The 22,340-nt window shown below is 44.8% G+C and overlaps 1 protein-coding gene across 1 annotated transcript in view; it reads right to left on the reverse strand.

Moving 5' to 3' along the window:
- Positions 1-22,340, reverse strand: part of WDR88 (WD repeat domain 88) — a 56,346-nt gene that overhangs the window by 25,057 nt on the left and 8,949 nt on the right. Inside the window, exons 3-7 of the mRNA XM_077132240.1 lie at positions 10,804-10,892; positions 9,289-9,352; positions 5,684-5,822; positions 4,364-4,493; positions 773-960 (exon numbers count right to left, since the gene is read on the reverse strand). Coding sequence (XP_076988355.1) covers positions 773-960; positions 4,364-4,493; positions 5,684-5,822; positions 9,289-9,352; positions 10,804-10,892 — 610 coding nt within the window. The remainder of the gene's footprint in view (positions 1-772; positions 961-4,363; positions 4,494-5,683; positions 5,823-9,288; positions 9,353-10,803; positions 10,893-22,340) is intronic.

Below are 22,340 nucleotides of genomic sequence, written 5' to 3' on the forward strand. Positions count from 1 at the left end.
GATATAGGATGCTTCTGGAGAGAGAAACACCCTAGCATCTCTCAAAGTTGGCCCCAACTGCGTGTGTACAGGCCAGCCCCTCCCCTACCCCCATAAGGATGGGGGAGGGAAACATTTGGCTCATTCACAGGGGCTGGCCACTCCTGACAGCTGCCTGACATCGCACCTTTTCACATCCATGACCCTTCATCTGGCAGCAGCTCCCCAATTTTCCTGTGGGGAACCACCCCTTGTCTATTTTCAGTCCCTCTGGTTCAGAGAGGACCAACTCCCACCCTAGCTCTGGGAATAGGCCAGTCACCAAGGCCTGGTCAATCAGAGCCTTCCATGCCCTGCTAATGTGATTGGTTCAGGGATGGATGCATGTGTCAAGCTAAGTCAATGGGAGTCTTCCTTGGGTCTTGAGGGGTCACGGTCAGAAAGTAGGTCTTTCTCCAGGACTGCCAGCAGCCAGGACCATGTAAACCTGGACCCTCAGAGGCCTACACAAGAGGGAAGCTGATCTGGAAGACATTTGGGTATCCAGAGCAAGCCATGCATCAAGTCAGACCTGCTCCTGGGCTTTTTCATTACAATGCTTCAGCCACACTGAGCTGCGTTTCTGTCACTCATAAACTTGTGCCTCTGAATCTCCTTCTTGGCCACGTTACTGGAGGCATCATTTGGAATCACCCCTCTGTCTTGTAGCAAGTCTGTGAATGGAAAATAATGAACTTCCCAGCACTCCCACAGGTTCCATAGCATAGAATCCTGCCACATGTTAATTACTCACAATCTCTGGAAAATTGGCAGGAGCTTACAGAACCTTCATGGCCCTGCATCAGAGTCACACAGGCTCCGTGGTTCCGAAACTCCCCTGTGTGGACATTCCAGACTTTCAGGGTTTTATCCCAGGAGCTTGTACACAGGAAATGGCCGCTGAAGGTAAAACAGCAGTTTGAGATTAAGTTTTCATGGGCCCTGAAACACAGAAGGAGGGGTGCATGTTAATGCGTTCGCTCCTGGAGGGTTTAAGAATTCTCTCCTCAGCCATCGTCAGTCTTATTAAAGTAGAGTTTAAAGTTGTGTGTTTAATACAATAATTACTTGGTCTCAATTTTAAACGTCTTCTTTTAAAAAAACCCAGAATTTTCTGCTTTTTGTTTTGTTTGTGAATCTCAAAGTATTTTACCTGTGATTATCATCTTTTGTTGTAAACAGTTTTCACGTGAACCTATAAATATAAATGAGCATCTCTGAGTAGCCTGGATCATTAAATCAGTCATTTTATGAAGAAAGGTTGAAAAAAATTTCCAAAGCTCAGGTCAGAGTATTGGGCTTCAGTTCTTTGAAAGGCACAGATGTTAGATTATCTGACAAGGTCAATGAAGAAGAAATGTCAATTTCCCAGGGGGTTGACATTGGTAAAAACTTCCCAAATTCCAGAGGCCAGTAGTCTGTAGACTGCTTGGCATATACCGAAGGCAGACAACAAGCCCTCCCTGGAATCCAGACATTGTCATTGGAGTTTGAGACTCTCTGTTCTCTGAAATGGGGCTCTTGTTTCAAATAAATGCTACATCTCCATTTTATTTAGTATGAAAGTTTGAGAAAAGTGCTTATGTTGGGCTTGCAGTTCCAAAAGATGGATTCAATACACTTCTCCCTATCTGTCCTGCTGAGTACAGCTAAAAACCCTGGGCATTATCTATAAAACAAACACAAGAAGACTCTGAAAGGTGGAGAAAAGGCAGAGTAGCCAGGGACCTCAAATAGCATCCATAGGTTTCCTGGGTTTTTATTTTGCCTCATATATCCCAGACTCGTTTCTGGAAAAGCCTAGAACCAGGAAACCAATGAGTTCAGACAAAAAGTACCCATAATGGGTGGGCCATGGTGGCTCAGCACGCAGAGTTCTCACCTGCCATGCTGGAGACCTGGGTTCCATTCCTGTGCCTGCTCATGCAAAAAAAAAAGTCCCCACAAAAAGCCTAGAAAGACAGAAAACTTTTAGGCAATAATAGCCCTATACCATCCAAACACTATATGAAAAACTACAGCCCCCAAACCACCCCTGTCAGTAATTTCCTCCCTTGCAGAGCGGAAAGTAGCCTGTTTAAATGAGAAGATTTAAATAAGATTCAGAGTCCCATAGTGAAATACCAAAAATGTCCAGGATACAACTAAAGGCCACTCATCATGCCAAGAATACAATGAGAAAAGGCAGCCAACACCAAGATGACAGAGATATTAGAATTATCTGACAAGGATTTTAAAGCAGCTGTTGTAACAATGCTTCAATGGACAATTGTAGCCTTGCTTGAAACAAATGAAAAAATAGCAATTATCAGCAGAGAAATAGAAGATATAAAAAACCAAATGGAAGTTTTAGAGCTGAAAAATACAACAATCAAAAAAAAAAAAAAGCACTGGGTCAGGGTTAGGCTTGACAGCAGAATGAATGGGACAGAGGAAGAATCAGTGAACTTGAAGACAGAACAATATGAAATATGAAGGGAGAGAAAATACATTGAAAAAAATATCTCAGAGACCTGTATAACTATAATGAAAGATCTAACATTTGTGCTCTCAGAGCCCCAGAAGGAAAGGATAAAGTTGGTAGGACTGAAAAAGTATTTGAAGAAATGATAGCTGAAATTTCTCAGAATTGAACAAAGAATAAATCTTGAAGGTAGTGAGAGAAAAATGGTACAATACCTGTAGGGGAAAACAATTTATATGGCAGAGGATTTCTCATCAGAAACCATGGAGTCTATATTCTGGAGCAGCTAGAAAAAAAAATCTGAGATGATGGTATGGTAGCCCATGAAAACTCTGGGATCTGTCCTGTAACTATTTTTTGAAGAGTGCTTTGAAAATTATTGCTTTTTCCTTTCTTTACTTTGTGTATATGTTATATTATACAATAAAAAAGTTTAAGAAAGAAAGAAAGAAACCATGGAGACCAGAAGAAAGTGACATGACATATTTCAAGTGCTAAAAAAAAAAAAAAAAAGGATAACCCAGATTTCTAGATCCAGAAAAAAAAAAAAAGCCTTCAGAAATGAAGGGAAATCAAGATATTTTTTCACAGGAAAACTAAGAGAATTTGTTGCTGACAGGCCTAAAAGAACAGCTAAAGGAAGTTCTCTAAACAGAAAGGAAACTATAAAAGAAAGAAACATGGAGCACCAAGAATTAAGGAACAATGCAGTAAGCAACATATGAGTAAATACAATAGACTTTCCTTCTTCTCTTGAGTTTTCCAAATGTTTGAGGGTTAAAGCCAAAAACTATAACAAAGTTCTGATGTTTACTTCTTGCAAACTTCAAAAATCAGTTAGGATTATGAAAGTTTTAAATCCTATGTAATTTGCAGGCAGTGCGCAGTGCAAAATTAAAATGCAGGGTGCCTTATTCATTTAGAATTTCAGAGCATTAATTGAAGCACGGGGCTCCTCTGAGTTGGTGGGAGGTAGTGTCCCCTGTGACTCCACAGGTTGCACACCCATAAAGCCATCCATGTCCTGTAGCTCTGAGACTCCTCACTAATTTTCTGGCTAAAAGCTGCGTTTCTAGAAAAATCACAAATTCAGGTAAATCAAAAATACCAATGGACATTTCTCTTATTTAACCTTAAGCTACTGTTGGGGCAACAGAATGGAGTGGATGGCAATGCTTTCCCCATGGCAGGAGCTGTGTCTTCCTCACTGCACCCACTCCCAACCCAGGTTCCCATGGAGATAACTCCATGTGCCCACCATGTGGCCACCTCCCAGCTAAGTACACTGGTGTATTATCTCCAGACCTCACGTCAGCCCCATGTGATAGCCACTGCTATTATGCTCAGCTTTCAGGTGGGGAAACTGAGGCCGAAGCCCACAGAGGATGGGAACCTAAACACTGTGAACATCTGGCCAGACCACTAGGCCAGCAGGAAGCACCATCAAGTAGGGCTGGCAGGGTGACCAAGTGAAGATATATTCTGGGATCCTGGCTGGAGGGGTCCGTGGGCTGCTGGAGAGGGCTCACACCATCTGGCAGGGGTCATCAGATCTCTCATTTTTAAGGAGCTGTTAAACATCATTTTGGGGGTGGGGATGGGAGAGAAACTCCATGCAATATTGTCCAGTGTTGGCCCACATATGACCTGACACCCAGTTGGGCACTCAGGCCACAGCTGGTGGCTCCCCCCTGGCCTGCCTGCTTCCTTCCTTCTCCCAGTCTCTGGCTTCCTTATAATGTCCCCATTCCATGTGCACATTGGCTCACAGCTGGACGTGAGAGGAGTGGTGTGCACGCCAAGTCCAGGAGGCATGCATGGGGCCTCCCCTCCACCTCCCTGCTGCAGGCTGCTGCCCAGCGTCCCACGGCCCCAGCTCACTTTGTGATGGAGAGCAGCGTGGTCTGGGAAGTCACATCCCAGATCTTGATGCTCCTGTCCGAGGAGACGGAAGCCACTTTCTGGCTGTCGGGGTCAAAACAGCACGCCGTGATGGACCTTTTGTGATGATCTGAGGCACAGGGAAAGTGACTCGTCACCACGTGCTCTGTGTTCTGAGCCCCATGCATCACCGGACTGGGAGCCTCACCCTTGCCCCCCAGCTAGCAACGATGTGATGGAAATGCAAGGGACTCTATAAGGGACTCTTCACTCAGACGTTTCCTGACTGCCTGCCACATGCCAGGCTTTGAACGATGAGCACAGCCTGAGGGGAAAGATAACCTAGGGCAGGCAGCACCTGTCAGCGAGCCAAGGGTGGTGACACGATGTGACGTCATGAGACTCATCGTGGCTCCCAGCCTGGAGGGGTCAGAAAGGGACCTAAGAGTCAGCAAGGAAAAAAGGGTGCTCTAGGCACAAGGAACAGTATCTTCAGAGGCCTGGAGGTGGGACAGAGCGTGGAGAAGCCTGGTGTGCAGTGAGACATCAAAGTCAGAGCATGAGAAATGCCTGCTTTGGGGCACCACCCATATCACAGTTCCAGGCTGATAAAAATAAAATAAAATATGGGAAGTAGTGTGTGTGTGTCTGTGTACGTGCATGTGCAATGTACTCTTAATAATAGGCCCCCCCTTGGGAGGGGAAGAGGCATATTAACAGAACTTTTTACAATGATTATGTATTTTTAAAATTTTTATTTTGAGAGAATTGTAGATTCCTGTGCAGTGCAGTTGTAAGGGACAATTCAGAAAGATCCCACAGGCACTTCACCCAATTTCCCCCAATGGTGGCATCTGGCATAACACTAGCACAGTATCACAGCAGGAAACCGACATTCAATGACTATGTCTTATTTTATGTTTTTAAAATACAGGTAACGCAAAGAAGGCTGAGCCTCTACTCATTAAAAGATTAGACTTCAAATGTCCACAAAGGAGTTGGAGCAGAACACTGTTTCATTTATTACAAGAACAAGATTGAACAGGAAAGCCTTAATGGATAAGAATCAGCCTTGGACGTCACTGTCTGCTTTTGCCGATCAGTGTCCCAGCTTCAGTGGCAAGGCTCGTACCATTATGGTTTCACCACACAAAGCAATCAAGTCACGATGGGACAGGTGCCCAGTGGCCGTGACAGTGGTGAGCCCTCTCTTGGGTCCCTCCTCTGGGGAAGCTAATGTCCAGAGGACACTCAAGCAGCCCAATGGAGCAGCCACACAGAGAGGCTCATAAAGCACCAAGCAGAGCCTGTGCAACTTACCTTTAAGGTATGCCACGGTGGTGGTGTTTTCTGCATCCATTACACAGATTCCGCAATCCAAATCCAAGCCACAGACCACATATTTACCGTCAGGAGAAAACTTACAGGAGACTATGAAGTTATCATGGTTGATCTTCCACTGAAATGGGACAACAATCGAAAGTTTGTTTTCCCGCTTCCTTGAATTACCATATGACCCAGCAATCCCACTCCTAGGTGAATACCCAAAAGAACTGAAAGCAGGGGCTCAAACAGATAGCTGCACATCGACGTTCATAGCAGCAGTATTCACAGTAGCCAAAAGGTGGAAGCAACCCAAGTGTCCATCAATGGATGAATGGAAAAACAAAATGTGGTAAATACATGCAACAGAATATTTTTTAGCCATAAAAAGGAATGACTTTCTGATTTGTGCTACAACATAGATGAACCTCGAAGACATCACATTGAGTGAAACAAGCCAGATATAAAAAGACAAATATTGTATGATCTCACTTGCATGATATAATTAGAATATGCAAATTCATAGGGTCAGAAATTAGAGTGATGGTTACCCAGGTGGGGGTGCAGTGGGGAATGGGGAATTAATGTTTAATGGATACAGAATTTCTGTTTGGAGTGATGGAGAAGTTTTGGGGATGGATGGTGGTAATGGCAGCACAACACTGTGAAAGAAATTAACACTGAATTGTACATTTGAAAGCAGTTAAAATGAGAATGGCTCTATATGTGTTACCAGGACAAAAAAAGCTTTTTTTAAATATAGAACTGTACAACAGAAAGAGTGAACCCTAAGGTAAACTAGGACTAGAGTTAATATTATAATTATAATAACATTGCTTCCTCAGTTGTAACAAAGGTAACACACTAATACAAAATGTTAAAAAGGAAAAGTGAGGGGGTATCTGAGGGCAACTGTAGTTTCTACATGATCTTTCTGTAAACTTACAACTACTCTGAGGAAAAAAAAAATTAAGACTTTTTTTCTCTAGACCAGCTGTCCAGTAGAACTTTCTGTGATAATGGAAATGTCCTATATGGCTGCCACAAGCTGCATGTGTTCATAAAGCATTTGAAATGAGACCAGTGTAAATAAGGAAGTGGAATTCTAAGTTTGTTTGAATTTAGTTCATTATTATTATTATTTTGGTGCTAAAATCCGGGACCAAACCTAGTTCATTATTTTTAATGAATAATTTTTAAGTTTTCTCTTTTCTCTTTTAACTCTTGATTCATATGAGGCAGAGAACCAAGGCAAAGAGAGCCCATGGCAGAGCTGGTGGCAAGGTGCAAGTAGTGGCCATGTTAATTCCTGCTTGGTCACTCTGTGCCTGGCCCCAGGCATGTGACACTCCAGCCCCTGCCCTTTGGGGAAGCTCATAGTCCCCTGGCGGCAGGGTGGCTGCCACCAAATCACAAGACGAAAGCATGAATGATTCACCAACGTAGGGAAGGGGGATCTCTCTGGATATGTTAAGTTAGGGTGTTGCCATTGTGACCGTTTTTTAATACACCCACAAATCCTCTGACAGTCGTCCCTCCAAAAGCTGGGGCCAGTTCCTCTTCCTTCTGAGTGTGGGTTGGACTTAGTGACACAGTCCTAACGAACAGAACACGGCAGAGGTGAAGGTGTAGGCCTAGGTCATAAAAGGCACCAGGGCTCCCTCCTTACCCTCTCTTGGGTCCCTCACTCTGGGGAAGTTAATGTCCAGAGGACACTCGAACAGCCCAGTGGAGCAGCCACACGGAGAGGCACTGAGGCCTCCTGCCCATAGCCAGGGCAAGGAGCCATCCTGGCGGCGAACCTCCAGCTCCAGTCAGACCCTCAGGTGCCAGGAGGTCCTGACTGTGGCCTCCTGTGAGACCCCAGAGCCACTCAGCTAAACTGCTCCATGAAATAATCAGTGTTTGCTGTTTCAAGCTGTTAAGTTTTGGAGCAGTCTGTCAAGCCGCAGCAGATAATTAGATAATAAATTCAGCCACATAGTTGGCAAATGGTATGGAATACTTGTGCAGCAAAATTAAAAGTACTTTTTCCTATGAGATAACTACCTTCTTATCACCATGCCCCACAGTGGTCCTAGATATTATCTTGAATTTAAAAAATTTTAAAAAATATTTGCCAATATGTTAAGAAAAGATATCTTATTCACATTGTTTGTAATCATTTACATTTTTGAATTGTTGATAAGATTGACTTTTTTCATATGGTTGTTGACCATTAATATTCTTGGTAAAATAATGATCTGTTTATGTCATTTGCCCAAGGTCCTCACTTTTTCTCATTAATTTGTAAACTTTCCTTATATGGTGAAGATATTAATGCCTTGAAATAGATTTCATATATTTATTTTAAAAAAATATTAAAAGCACTTTTAAGGAAGGAAAAGACAAGTACCCCAGGTAGAAAAACTGGCTAGAGACAAGAACAGGAAATTTATGGAAGAAATAAAAGTTTGGGAAAATGCTCAAAGCCAGGAGTAATCAATGCCAGCCTCATTCTTTGCCTACCAAGTTGCCTAAAAATTTTTTAAATCCTGATGCCCAGCGTGTGGGGGTGGGGAGATGGTGTGCCTTCGTTGAATGCCTAGTGTATGAGTTGGCACAGTTTTCTGGAAGGCAACTGGGCAATTTTTCAAGATTCAGGTTTTCTATAGCCTTCAAATTAGCAGTGAAATTTAGCTATAGATTTAGCTCAAGAAATACTATAGTCTATGCATAAAAAGTACGTACAAACTTCCCTCATCATAACATTGCTAGTAATAGGAAAAAAAGTGAAAATGGCCTCAGCGTCCTGTAACAAGGAATTGATGAAAATGTCAATTATTTTTTTCAACTTGGCATACCTCGTCTTTCTAAAAAAATTTTTAGAATACTAATACTAGAACATTAAAATAGTAATAGAATAATTTCATGCTAACAGTGAGTACATATTGGCATTTGCACTAAGAAGAAAGGCTGTTTTTTTTTTAAGGAGTGAACCAGGAGGAAGGGAGTGGAGGGGCGAGGGACGGCAGTAGGGCAGGAGATGGGAGGTCCCAGGGTGGCCTCCTGAGCAGGACTGGGGTTGCCTGAGCACAGGGCGGGGAGGGAGGGAGTTCCCGGATCTCTGACCTATTTGGATGAATGGATGGTGGTCCAAGATAGACAGAGAACAGGCAGGGAAGGTCCTGGAAATGCTGGGCTTTGGCCATGTGGCCTTTATCCCATAACCTCTGACCCTACTTCCTGTCCCATCAAATCTAAACATCCCACAGAGGGGGGTCCCTTTCCCTGTGCTCCCCCACCTCACGCCCCCCTCCCCGAAGGCCCTGCCCCCACCTCTTTCTGCATAACCAAATCTCCATCTTTCAAGATCCATCCCAGGGTCAGCCAAGTCCCAGAGGCTTTCGTGGCCCAATCCCCGCCCTGCGTCATCTGCAGTGGCTCCTGGAGGGTGCTTTTCACATCTTCGTCTTGGGTCACTAAGAAAATGCTCCTCCCCTCGAAGACTGAAGCTGTTGCCGTCTCCCCCACCGCACGCCCAGCCAAGGCTGCCCGAGACCCCCAGTCAAGATCACTGGCTGCGATGCTCCCCGACCCGCACCAAGGCGGGACAAACGTACCAGAAGCTTTCCTGTCTCCAGGTCCCAGGCCCTGATGGTTTTGTCATAGTCTGCTGCAATAACTCTGGAAATAAAATGCAACAAACACAGGGTCTCAGTGGCAGAGACAAGTAGGCCTGGGGTTTCTATGAGGGTGTTTTTTTCATGGAAAAATTTTGAAATTTGGCACTGAGATTGCAAACAATACCCTAGGCTTCCAAAAGCTGCTCCCAGGAAATATGTTAGCAGTTAGATTTAATTAAAACTATTTTAAATGGCCTAGTCTTGCCTGTAATATGGACATGGTCTTCACTCCTGAGTGATTACCGGCCTCATGCTCCCAGCACCCCCCTGCCCTCCTCCCATAGGGTGCCTCCCACCAGGAAACCCCCTCCCCTGGAAGCCTCCAGCAAAAGCCCTGGGTCCCCAAGCCCCTGAGGCCCGCTGGGACTGCTGGGCCTGGCTTGGTGGCATCACACAGGTAGCTTCCACTCTCCAGAGACATCCCCAAACCCATGCTCTTCTATGAAGACCCCTGGACCCCAGCCAGGGGCCCCAGATGTGGCCTACGTGAGCTGACTCAAAGGACGGCTGGGGCAGAGCCGGGACCCCCACCTCTGTGTTTGTCAGGAGCTTTCCTCTTAGAACTCACTGGACACAGAGAGAAGCTAATGCAAAAGGCACTCCAGCTCCATTATCTTCCTTAATCCTTCAGCCACCCAAACGCATTCCTTACATTTAGAGCGTTTAAGGTATCATTTCTTCTGTTCTCGGTTTACTGACTCCTAAGGGAATATAGCCTCCTGCTCTGCTCACTGGTCTTCTCTTTTTATCAGAAAATGGTTTAATAGACAGCTCTTTCATTCGGGAATGTTTCCTTGTACTTTTAGTAAAATTATATAAATGCACTTCTTATATTGCAGGCTACAGATTATACATTTTTTGGTTTATTTATAAAATAAATTCCAATGAAACAAATTTCTATCCTGGTTTTTACAAAAATTTCTTTTGCAGCTGCTGCTCAGGGTAAAAGTAAATCCATTTTCAATCAAAACCCCTTGTCTTTTGAAGGCTAACCTTACCTCTACAGGAGAGGATTTTAGCAAATGCATCCAGAGGCCCTTCTCTGTGTGTGGCCACCCGGCAGCGCTGACCCTTCCCAGATGAGAGGCTGGGGTGGGCCTCTGCTGCCCTGGGCCCCCGTTTCCCCTGCGAAATGAGGGCCTGGATTAAATCGCTAAGACCTCTCGCAGCTGCAGCTGCCCCACATGTGACTAAGGAAAGAAACTTCATGAGGAAAATATAGACTATCTGTGTATTCACCACAATAGCATGTTATCATGTCTACTTGGTTCTCACAGCAAAAAAAAAAAAAGCAAAAAGGAATCCATAAAACTTATATATGGAAATATGGGAGTATGTTTATCTATTTGCTTAAAAATTAAAAAAACAAAACAAAAAAAAAAACTGTCAGAGCTGTGCCTGTACTCCTTGCTCTCACTTTTCCTGAGCTGGGTAAGATGAAGGAAAGGTCACCTCCTGCTGTCAGCCGTGATGCTGCATTCTAAAACAGGAGCTCTGGGATCGGGCTTAAAATTCCGAATAACAACTCCACTGACAGCATCCTCAAATAAATGAGAGAGAGAGAGAGAAAGAGAGAATGGTCACTGTGGCTTGCTGAAGCTGTGGACTGAGTTAAGCAGCAGCTCTTAACTTGATTCAGAGGCAAAGTAGGAGAACCCCAATGTCCTATGACTCTTGCTCAGCTCAAAAGAGCAAAAGGACTTTCCAACATCTCACCCAACATCAATGGAAAACTCCCCCACAGTTCCATGGGAACCAGATGGAACTGGCCACCCTCATTTTCTACTGGCCAAAAAAGGTTTCGCAGAATCTAGGGATAAGATTCAAGAACTTCAAAAAAAGTTCATACCCTTTGACCAGGTAACTTTACTCCCAGGGGTCTCTCCTCAGGAAATAATCAAAATTGTGGTCAAGGATTTATGCATGACAGCGCTCATCACGCATTACCGGCAAGGGCAAAAATGCTGTCAATAATCTAAGTGTCATCTAAATGGGAATGTTTAAAACAAATTACCGCATATCCAACAGTGAGGCACTGGCAACTGCTAAAAAGCATGCTGAGGGTTAAAAACTAGAAAATATGATGATAATAAAGTAGGTCCCAACACAAAAGAATGCCTCCTGCGTGGCAGAGAGGAAAACCACTTAGGAAGAAATGTGCCAAAAGCTTTTCAGGGTAAGCAGTGGTGGGACATTCCCTTGAAACAAATGTTATTTGCAAGACAAAGAATTACAAGAACAGCCTTGCATGTGCTGTTGTGTAAAAATGCAGTACAAGGGCATGGGGAGTTTTGGGTCCACCAAGGGCAGGCCTGCGACGATACCCGTCATGTGCATTAGGACCCCAAGATCACGGCCAGGTTCGGTGATTTGCAAGGACCCACAGGACTCAGCCCACAGTCACGCCTATGTCTGAGATTTATGACTGCGAGAGAAAACACAGCACAGTCAGCAATGGGAAAGGCGCTTGGCAAGAGGGCTACAGGTGTGAGGTCAGAGAAGCCACAGACTTTTAGATGAGCTTCCTCCCCCCCCGGCCCCCTTGTAGGAGCATCTTTAAGCTTATGTGCACATCCCTAAGCACAAATAGCCTGTCTGTGCCAGAACTGGTCCCACTACACATCAGTAACTTCAAAGAAACTTGTTTATGATCTTTTTTTTTTTTTTTTCTCCTTCCCATGGCAGCAGGTTCTGTGGGATGCTCTCTTCTGGGAAATGCTAATAGGTATTTTTCAGAACAGGACTTCATAGTCTTGGCATAACTGTATTAGTCAATTTTTTGCTTCGAAATCTCCATGGCTTTACAATAGCAAAGTACAGTTTTGCTTGCTCACTGGTGTGCAGGGAGGGTAAGGCAGCTCCACTGTAGGGGGCAGATGACCTCCAGTCCTGTCCTTGAGCTAGCAGCTCCCCTGGGCATGCTGTTCCATGTTGACTGACAGGATACAACAGGGGGAGCACATGCAAGAACTATTTTTTTGCATGGGCAGGCACCGGGAAACAAAGGGGACTTTTTAAAAATATCTTTTTGCCTTTTAAAAAAGCTGTTAATTTACGTACAAGTACAATCCACCTTTTTATGGAGTACGGTTCTATGTGTTGAGTTCTAACACATGCACAGATCTGTGTAACCACATCACAGACAGGAGGCAGGACGGCTCCACCACTCCAAAGTTTCCTTTGCATTACTTTTGTTTTCCCGTTTCAGATGCTCTCCCTTGCCCCTTCCCCAAACTCCTCTTCCTGGGTAACTCTAATCTGCTTTCTTTTTAAAAATATTTTTATTGAGATAACGTCACACACATACAGTCCATCCAAAGTACACAGTCAATGGCTCACTTTATCATTATTACATAGTTCTGTATTCATCACCATGATCATTTTTAGAAAATTTGCATCATTCCAGAAAAAGAAATAAAAAGAGAAAAGAAAAAAAAAACGTGCATCTCATTCCCCTTACCCCTCCATTGTTTACAATCCTGCAAATCCAGGCTGGGCTCCTAGCCATCCTTGTTCTTGCCCATATGATCCCTGTAATGACCTGGGTGATACAGAGAGCTACTCTGAACATGGGAATCCGCGGGGCCAATCCCAGGGAGGTCAGCTTCCGGGAGGGGGGGTGGGGGGTAAGGTAGCTCGTTTATTTGGACCAATTTGGGCCAGCTGGAGCATTATTTGTCCTGAAGTTGGAAACTTTGGGAACAAATAGATTTCGCAAGGAAAAGAAGCTATTGCTGCCACCATGTGGCCATTGTCACGGGCAGTTCAATTTGCTGCTGAAGCCCAATTAAAAGCAGAAACTGAGAGGAGATAAGAAGAGGCTTTAGCTCTAGAAGAGGATTTTAGGTTAGCATGCTCCAACGACACTAATGTATGAGCAAAAAAGGTACAAACTTAAGATGGACAATGAAAAGTAATGGCACGAAAAGTTGTGAAAATGCATGGAAGATGTGTGCTGGCAGGTCCCAGCGGATATCCAGAGGAAAGGCTGGGATTGGAAGGTGTGGGATCCCTGGGAGAGTACAGAAGAGGGAGAATAGGAGGAGAAAATTGAAATTGAAGACGAGTTTAAACAAGAAAGGCCATTAATAACTACCAAAAATGAACGCAACCAGGGATTCCAATAACTTTGGAAAGAGATCCTTGCTCAGAAGCAGACAGTAATGAGGGAGTATATCCCCATAGAATTAGTAGAACTAAAGAAAAGTTTAAACCAAAAGACTAAGAGAGTATAGCTGATGGGTTATTGAGATCATGGGACATAGGGAGAGATGTCCCATGTAAGGGGTAAGGCAGTGGGGTCACCTGCCGAGTTAGCTTAGAAAGAGAGGAAAAGTGGCTTGTCTTAACGAGAGTGATATGCCATCCACAATAGGTAAACGGTCATCTATGGAGGAACTACAGAATATAGTCAGAGAATTGGGAATGAAGCAAGCAACCTATGCTGAACACTTTCGTGGACCTGATGATGAGCTGTTCACAGCCGGTATGAAGGGTCAAATCTTGCAAACTGCGCCTCCAGCCTGGTATCGGACATCCGTGGCTATTCTAAGCCCCCTAGTTGGCCAGGCCATTCACAGGGTGGCACAGGCACTAGTAGACTTGGGTGAGATGGAAAGAAGGGGGAAAAGAGCTGGGGGTGGGTGGGGGCCTGTACGTATAACCTGTTAACAATTATGGGCCGATTTAATTGCCGCAAGCACCCCAATAGAAAACATAAATAACCTAACACTATATTGGTAGGACTTGGGCAAAAGCCATCAAAGGAGTAAAAATATCAGCCTCTAATTCTGCGCTACCAGTTATCAGTCCCCTAGTACCCCTCACCCCCAGAGGAAAGCAAGTCTGGCATAAGGAGTTGGGTACTCCCTACCCCTGAAGTCTAGGGGTGGGGTCGTGGTTGACTTCAAATACAGGTGACAGCAGGCGATTGGAGGCCTCTCCTCACATAGAGCTAATTATCCACTGTTCTCCATTTGCATGTTGAAGCCCTTACTGATACAGGAGCAGAATACATACTCATCTATGGAAAACCCAGAGATTTAATGGGCGCCTAAAGGTGATAGAAGGGTAGGGGACAAAGCCATATGAGTAATGCGGTCTACCCAAACATTGCAAATTGGGTGCCTCACCCCCCCAAAAGTACATTGTAGGTATTTCTCCCATTCACAAATATATATTAGGGGTGAATGTGAACCTCATCGTTGTGTCTGCATGGTGAAATCAGTTATCCAGGGTGCTGTTCTTTGGTCCCCAGTACACCTGCCTCCACCCAAGAGAGCCTGACCCATACCAAACAATATCACCTCCTGGGCAGACATGCTGAAATCAGTGAGACACTAAAAGAACTGTCCAGAGTGCGGATCACAGGACCAGCACAGAGCCCATTTAAAAGTCCTGCATGGCCGGTGAGAATACCTAATGGGGGTTGGAAAATGGCAGGTGATTAAATAAGGTTGCTCCTTCCATTCACACAATGGTGCCTAATATTGCAGTGCTTCTTGATAACTTACCAGCCCAGTTAAGAAAGTCTCATTATGTATTAGACTTAGCTAATGCCTTATTCGGTATCCAAGTAGCTGAAGATATTCAAGATCAATTTGCATTTACGCGGGGAGGGCGGCAGTGAACTTTCCAGATTCTGCCACAAGGGTACCTAAATAGTCCCACCACCTGTCACAGAATGGTGGCAGCTGATTTAGCAAGATGGGAAAAGCCACAAAACGTTACTGAGTTTCACTCTATTGACGATATTATGCTTATTTCTGATAGTATGTCATCTCTAGAAATGGACGCCCTGCCATTAACAGCGCTTTTTAGCAAGCCAAAGATGGGCCATCAACGATGCCAAGACCCAGCAGTCTAGACAGTCTGTAAAATTCCTAGGAGTGGTTTGGTCGGGTAAGATGAAGGTCCTTCCAGCAGGGGTCGTAGATACAGTACAAACGCGTCTGGCTCCCTGCACCGTAAAGGAACCACAAGCCTTTATGGGCTTATTAAATTCCTGGAGACCCTTTATACTCCACCTAGCTCAGATACTTCAACCATTAAATAGATTAATAAAAAGGGGGGGTGCTCATTGGCATCGGGACACTGAGGCTGAGTAAACTTTTGAGCAAGCACAAATAGCTGTAAAACAGATCCAGTCTCTAAGTACTTTAGCTGCAGGACAAGCTTGTGAATTGGACGTTGCCAGGCACCGAGAAGAGCTCGGGTGGAGCCTGTGGCAAAAACAATATGGGAAGCGAGTACCACTCGGACGTGGTCCCAGCTGTGGAGAGGAACAGAACAGCAATATAGACTTATGGAAAACTACTGTGAGCGGTATATCCTGCTCTTATGCAAACGGAGCCCAAAACAACGACTTGAACAATAACTATGCGAACATCTTTGCCGATAAGTGGATGGGGCAAAGACACTTGCATTCAACCCCAAAGTGCTTGTGCCCCATCTAGTACACTACAAAAATGGCATGTTTGTTTACAACCACGGAGTTCTCTCCATACCAGCCTACCATCTGAGGATTTTCATAAAGTATTAGGGCCAATTGTGTATGTACAGAATGCAGACTCTCCTACACCACCCATGCCAGTGATAGAGGAAGCAGCATCAAAAAGAGAGGGTGTGGGAGCCCCATTGGAGGATACCTGGCACCCTGACGGTTCCTGCAGAGGACAACCCCTCCCTGGAAGGCTCACAATAGCAGCTCCAATAACTAGGGACACCATATGGATGGATGGATGAGAATGTCAGAGCAGTCAATGGGCTGAGCTAGGAGCCGTGCAGATGGTTATAGTCCAGGAACCAGACGCACCAACAGTCTGACTCTCTAGAAGGGATCGTGGCAACGGGAGAAATGAGCCATAGCTGGTAAGGACATATGGGGTAAAGCCCTGTGGGAAAATATCTGGGTTCGGGCACAAAACTCTGATGGCAAAATAAAAATCTGGCACAATCCAGCCAATCCTTCTCGCATGCTTTCAGGAAATTTGGAAGCCAACACCTTCGTTTAATTAGATGGGTTGATGTAAAATGTGACCAAGCAGATTGGCTACACTGTAAATCAGGACCACAAGAGCCCTAAGACTGTATGGGAATTATGTAAAAGGTTGCATCTTCCTTCGAAATATATATGTGCTTACTGCCTGTGAGTCCTGTCCAACATGTGCTCAATGGAGGTGCCTCCTATCTCATAATATGGGGCAGATACCACAAGGGACACAGGCCAGGCAAAACTGGCAAATAGACTCTATAGAGACACCACCACCCCACCCCACCCCCGTCTTCTGTCGAATGGACAGAAGCGCACACTAACCTGTGTAGTTACTGCTTCAGATGTTCTGCAGGATTATAGATGTTCATGAGCGAATCAAGCTTCAATAATGGGAGAACTTGAGAAACTTTCCTGCATGTGTGGCTAACCAAAACACATAGACAGCGACCAAGGGACTCATTTACAGGATGCCATGTCCAGGACTGAGCACACAAAAGTGAAATTGCCTGGCACTTTCATCTGCCATACAGCCCCCAGGCCGCTGGTCTGATAGAGAGGAAAAAATGGTATCTTGAAGAAACAGCTATAGCAGTGTGCTGGTTTGAAAGAAAGTATGTCCCCTAAGAAAAGCCATGTTTTAATATAAATCCCATTTCATAAAGGTAGAATAATCTCTATTCAATACCATATGTTAGAAACCGTAATGAGATCATCTCCCTGGATGTTGTGATTTAGTCAAGAATGGTTGTTAAACTGGATTAGGTGATGACATGTCTCCACCCATTTGGGTGGGGTCTTGGTTTATTGGAGTCCTATAAAAGAGGAAATATTTTGGAGAATGAGAGATTCAGAGAGAGCAACACTACAAAGCAGAGAGTCCACCAGCCAGCGACCTTTGGAGATGAAGAAGGAAAATGCCTCCCGGGGAGCTTCATGAAACCGGAAGCCAGGAGAGAAAACTAGCATGTTCGCCATGTGCCCTTCCAGCCGAGAGAGAAGCCCTGACTGTGTTCACCATGTGCCTTCTCACTTGAGAGAGAAACCCTGAACTTCATCAGCCTTCTTGAACCAATGTATCTTTCCCTGGATGCCTTTGATTGGACATTTCTATAGACTTGTTTTAATTGGGACATTTTCTCGGCCTTAGAACTGTAAACTAGCAACTCATTAAATTCCCCCTTTTAAAAGCCATTCCGTTTCTGGTATATTGCATTCCAGCAGCTAGCAAACGAGAACAAGCAGTTACTTCCCATCCACTCATTGCCCGGGTGGGCACCTTGCTTACAAGAAGCAATTAGGATTAATAGTGCACTGATGGCTGGATGAACCTCAGCATATCAATGTTTCAGCATATGAACCCGATGCCCATTCCACCGGCAATAAGAACAGAAATAACATCGGAATAAGCAAAAGGAAATGGGCAATTTAAGTGGCGTCAGATCATACCAGACTGACTGCTGGGTGTGTGGGTAGCTGCCAATTTCCACCAGAGATGAAATGCCTTGAACAAAATTGCCTTTTAACCCAACAGAGTGGGGTTTGGGGATCTGCTTTACTAATTTTCCTCTTGACATTAGCAGGCATAGGTATTTGTTCATGTGTCTTATATCATTGTTGTGGATTCTGCCTCCAATTACTGCTCAGGAACACTTGCAGAAGAGGGGTGTGCAGAATGTAAGAGTGGGGGTTTCTGACAGGTGGAGTGTGAGGCCAATAACCAGAGGAGCCAAAAATTCCTAGATAAGGCAAACCCTGCCCCCTGTAAATACATCTAAAAGTGCACATTGCACATGCCTAAGCACAAATTGCTATCCATATTACGACCATTCCTGCTACATGTCAGTAACTTAAAAAAACCTGTTTATAATCTTGCAAATTCCAACTTGGCTCTGTGGCTTCCTTGTTCTTATCCCAATACAATCCCCTGTAATCTTCAGGCAGCAGGAAGTGCTACTCTGAACACCCTGCAGCTGCCCGGGACCAGCTTCCAGGCTGTAAATTCCCTAATAAGCTGTTTCTATTTTGCTATATGAAGTGGCTGGCTTTGTTTTTTGGTCTTACGTTCCCATTGAACTTCAGCAGAACCTATTCTGTAGGTACACAGCCAGACAGGAGGAGACCCAGCATGAGCTTCCAAGAGTCTTCTCCCCATGGAATTACATAGGACACACTTAATTTCCCCAACAAGTTATAACAACACATGAGAAGTATTTTTACCTGGGGAGTGTGCCTGAGCCTCAGAGTTCAAGGCTTTTATTGGGGAACCCCCTCCCTGGCATGCACCACAATGCCAGACTTCTAGAAGGAAAGCAGGTGTCCAACAGATACTACACTGTTTGCGCACACAGTCTAGGCACAATGAGCCACCCGTATTCTCTAGGGGATGTTTCACATCAAATTAAGGACTGTTTACCCATTGAGTTCCCAGACACCAGCCAAGGGCCAACCTTGCCAGCAGTCCTTTCTAAGGATAGTAGCCTCAGGCCTGCTATGTGAACTCTTTTCTGCACACATGCAAATCCCCAGACCCTGCTCCCTGAGACCTGAAACAGCGGAGTCATCTCTGGGTGAATCCAGAAAGCCCTAATAGAAGCCCTCTGCAAGAAGGAATGTCAGGGATCCCGAACAGGAACTCACCAGGGCCAGGTAATATCTAGGCTGGTAGCCTGAGCTCCAAAGCCTAATGGTTTGGGAAGAAAGAACAGGTTCTAGCCTCCCGATGGGTGAGTTGCTCCGGGGAACAAACATGACTGTGAGCTGAGAAAAGGGTCATCCTGGGACTTATAGTGAACCAGCATCCGTGGGGCTGGGCAAGTTCAGTATTCCGTGGTGACAGCAGATGGCCAAGGGCAGGGGCAGCCATCATGGACAGATAAGACAGGCAAGACAGGTACACAGCTTCTACTCCACTGGCATTTGAAAGTGAGACCCCACCCCTGTGGACTGACAATCTAAGAGGGGTGGGGCACTGGCTGGAGTTTCAATGAATGGCGAGCAGGGGGCTTTAAATAAATGGTTGAAAAGATAAAGATATGAAAATATTTGCACCCCAAGTTCATTATGGTTACATAAACAGTATTTCTATATGCTTTTACTTTTGTAAGTGTGTGTGTATATATGTTTACAAGAAAAAAAGATACACACCAACATTTTCATATCTTAACTCTGGGGTGGTAGAATTATGGGTTTTTCCCTTCTTTGTGTTTTCACGAATTTTCTGTAATAAAATCATATTACCTTTGTAATATGAGAAAAACTACCTGTGCTAGTTTGAAAGTGTTGTGTACTCCCAGAAAAGCCATGGTCTTTAATCCGACTCAACAATGTAGGGTGGAAGTCCCTTTGATTAGATTATCTCCGTGGAGATGTGGCCTGCCCAGATGTGGGTGTGGCCTTTTGGTTAGATAGTGATGTGACTCCACCCATTCAAGGTAGGTCTTGATTAGTTTACTGGAGTCCTTTGAAAGGGGTAAGATTTTGAAGAAACATCAGATGCAGGCACTTGGAGAACAGTTGTTTCAGAGGTGACAGACACGAACGTTTGGAGATGCTTGGAGCATGGTAGAGAGAGCAGATACAGAGACATGGGCAGAACCCAGCAGACATCGCCAGGTGCCTTCCCATGAAGCTAAGCAAGCCAGAACCCAGAGTTGTGTCCTGGAGTTGCTAACTGAAGGTCCACAGATGCTTAGAGAGGAAATTACTGGCATCAGAAGTGGAAGCAACGAACCAGGAACAAGGACCAGCAGACACCAGCCTCATGGACTTCCCAGCAGTGCTCCTGACAGCATCAGCCTTTCTTGAGTGAAGGTAACTCTTGTTGGTGTCTTAATTAGGTCATTTTCATGGTCTTAGAACTGTAAACTTGTAACTTATTAAGTTCCCTTTTTAAAAGTCATTCCATTTCTGGTATATTGCTTTCCAGCAGTGTTAGCAAATTAATACACAACAATAGCTATTTTTGAAAATGAGTAGAAAGAAATGAGCCAATATATTAAAAGGAGATTGGATGGTAGGATTAAGAATTTTTTTCTCAGCTTCTTTATACTTTTATGGACTTTCTGAATTATTCACAATGACCTATGATGAGGGAAAGGGGGACTTTTAAAAGATTAAATGAGATGTTTCATTTCAGAGTGAGATGGGGAGAAGGGACAGGAGACAAGCAGTGAAGAGGAAAGGATGGCTTGCAGGGGAGGGAGGAGGACATTTTGGTGAGAAGGTAACATTTATAGGGAAATGACTTCATCATCTATGATGAGGGACAGAAAGAGAGTGCCATGAAAGCAGAGGCTGGGGCGGGGAGATCTGCAATGGGGTGCAAGAGGAGCCAGTAGAAGGGGAAGAAGACAGCGCAGAAAGAGGAGTCCTTGGTTGGGCAGTCAGCAGGACCCAGAGGAGAACTGACCATTATGGGTCCTGGTGTTAAAAGTGTGAAGGACAGACTTCCGGAGAAGATGGCGGCTTAGTAAGATGCGCGGGTCTTAGTTCCTCCTCCAGAAAAGCAACTAAAGAAACAGAAACAATACGAAACAGCTCCCGGAGTCACGACAGAGACCAAAAAGACAGCGTACCCCATTCTGGAACAGCTGAACGGGCAGGGAGAATCTGCTGCGGTGAGATACCCGAGGGGCGCGCGTTTTCCCGGCCGGGGCGGCTGGCGACTGGGGTCCCCTCCACGCACGTGGCTCCCCGGTCTGACTGGGAACGTTGGATAGCGGGGGCCCTCCTGTCACACTTGGCGTTTCGGGCCAGCTGGGCAATTAGGACCGGCACTCTCCCAAGCCGCGGCGGCCAGCGACCCCCGCCTCCACGCGCGGTTTCCCGGGCCGACTGCCGTGCAGACAGACGAGCGCCACGAGCGCCACCTACTGGGCAGGAAAAGAAAAACAGAGCCCAGAGATTTCACAGAAAAAGCTTTCAACCAGCTGGGTCCCACACCCAGGGAAATCTGATCAAATGCCCAGACACCAGCAGAAAATAATGGATGACGCTCGGAAAATTGAAGATATGGCCCAGTCAAAGGAACAAACCAATAGTTCAAATGAGATACAGGAGCTGAGACAACTAATGCTGAATATACGAACAGAAATGGAAAAACTCTTCAAAAACCAAATCAATAAATTGAGGGAGGACATGAAGAAGACATGGGCTGAACAAAAAGAAGAAATAGAAAATCTGAAAAAACAAATCACAGAACTTATGGGAGTGAAGGACAAAGAAGAAAAAATGGAAAAAACAATGGATACCTACAATGGTAGATCTAAAGAGACAGAAGCTACAATTAGTGAACTGGAGGATGGAACATCTGAATTCCAAAAAGAAACAGAAACTATAGGGAAAAGAATGGAAAAACTTGAGCAGGGGATCAGGGAACTGAAGGACAATATGAAGCGCACAAATATACGTGTTGTGGGTGTCCCAGAAGGAGAAGAGAAGGGAAAAGGAGGAGAAAAACTAATGGAAGAAATTATCACTGAAAATTTCCCAACTCTTATGAATGACCTAAATTTGCAGATCCAAGAAGTGCAGCGCACCCCAAAGAGAATAGACCCAAATAGGCGTTCTCCAAGACACTTACTAGTTAGAATGTCAGAGGTCAAAGAGAAAGAGAGGATCTTGAAAGCAGCAAGAGAAAAACAATCTGTCACATACAAGGGAAACCCAATAAGACTATGCGTAGATTTCTCAGCAGAAACCATGGAAGCTAGAAGACAGTGGGATGATATATTTAAATTACTAAAAGAGAAAAACTGCCAACCAAGACTCCTATATCCAGCAAAATTGTCCTTCAAAAATGAAGGAGAAATTAAAACATTTATAGACAAAAAGTCACTGAGAGAATTTGTGACCAAGAGACCAGCTCTGCAAGAAATACTAAAGGGAGCACTAGAGTCAGATACGAAAAGACAGAAGAGAGAGGTATGGAGTAAAGTGTAGAAAGAAGGAAAATCAGATATGATATATATAATACAAAAGCCAAAATGGTAGAGGA

This window comes from Tamandua tetradactyla, chromosome 16, assembly GCF_023851605.1.
Source record: "Tamandua tetradactyla isolate mTamTet1 chromosome 16, mTamTet1.pri, whole genome shotgun sequence".
Taxonomy (NCBI): domain Eukaryota; kingdom Metazoa; phylum Chordata; class Mammalia; order Pilosa; family Myrmecophagidae; genus Tamandua; species Tamandua tetradactyla.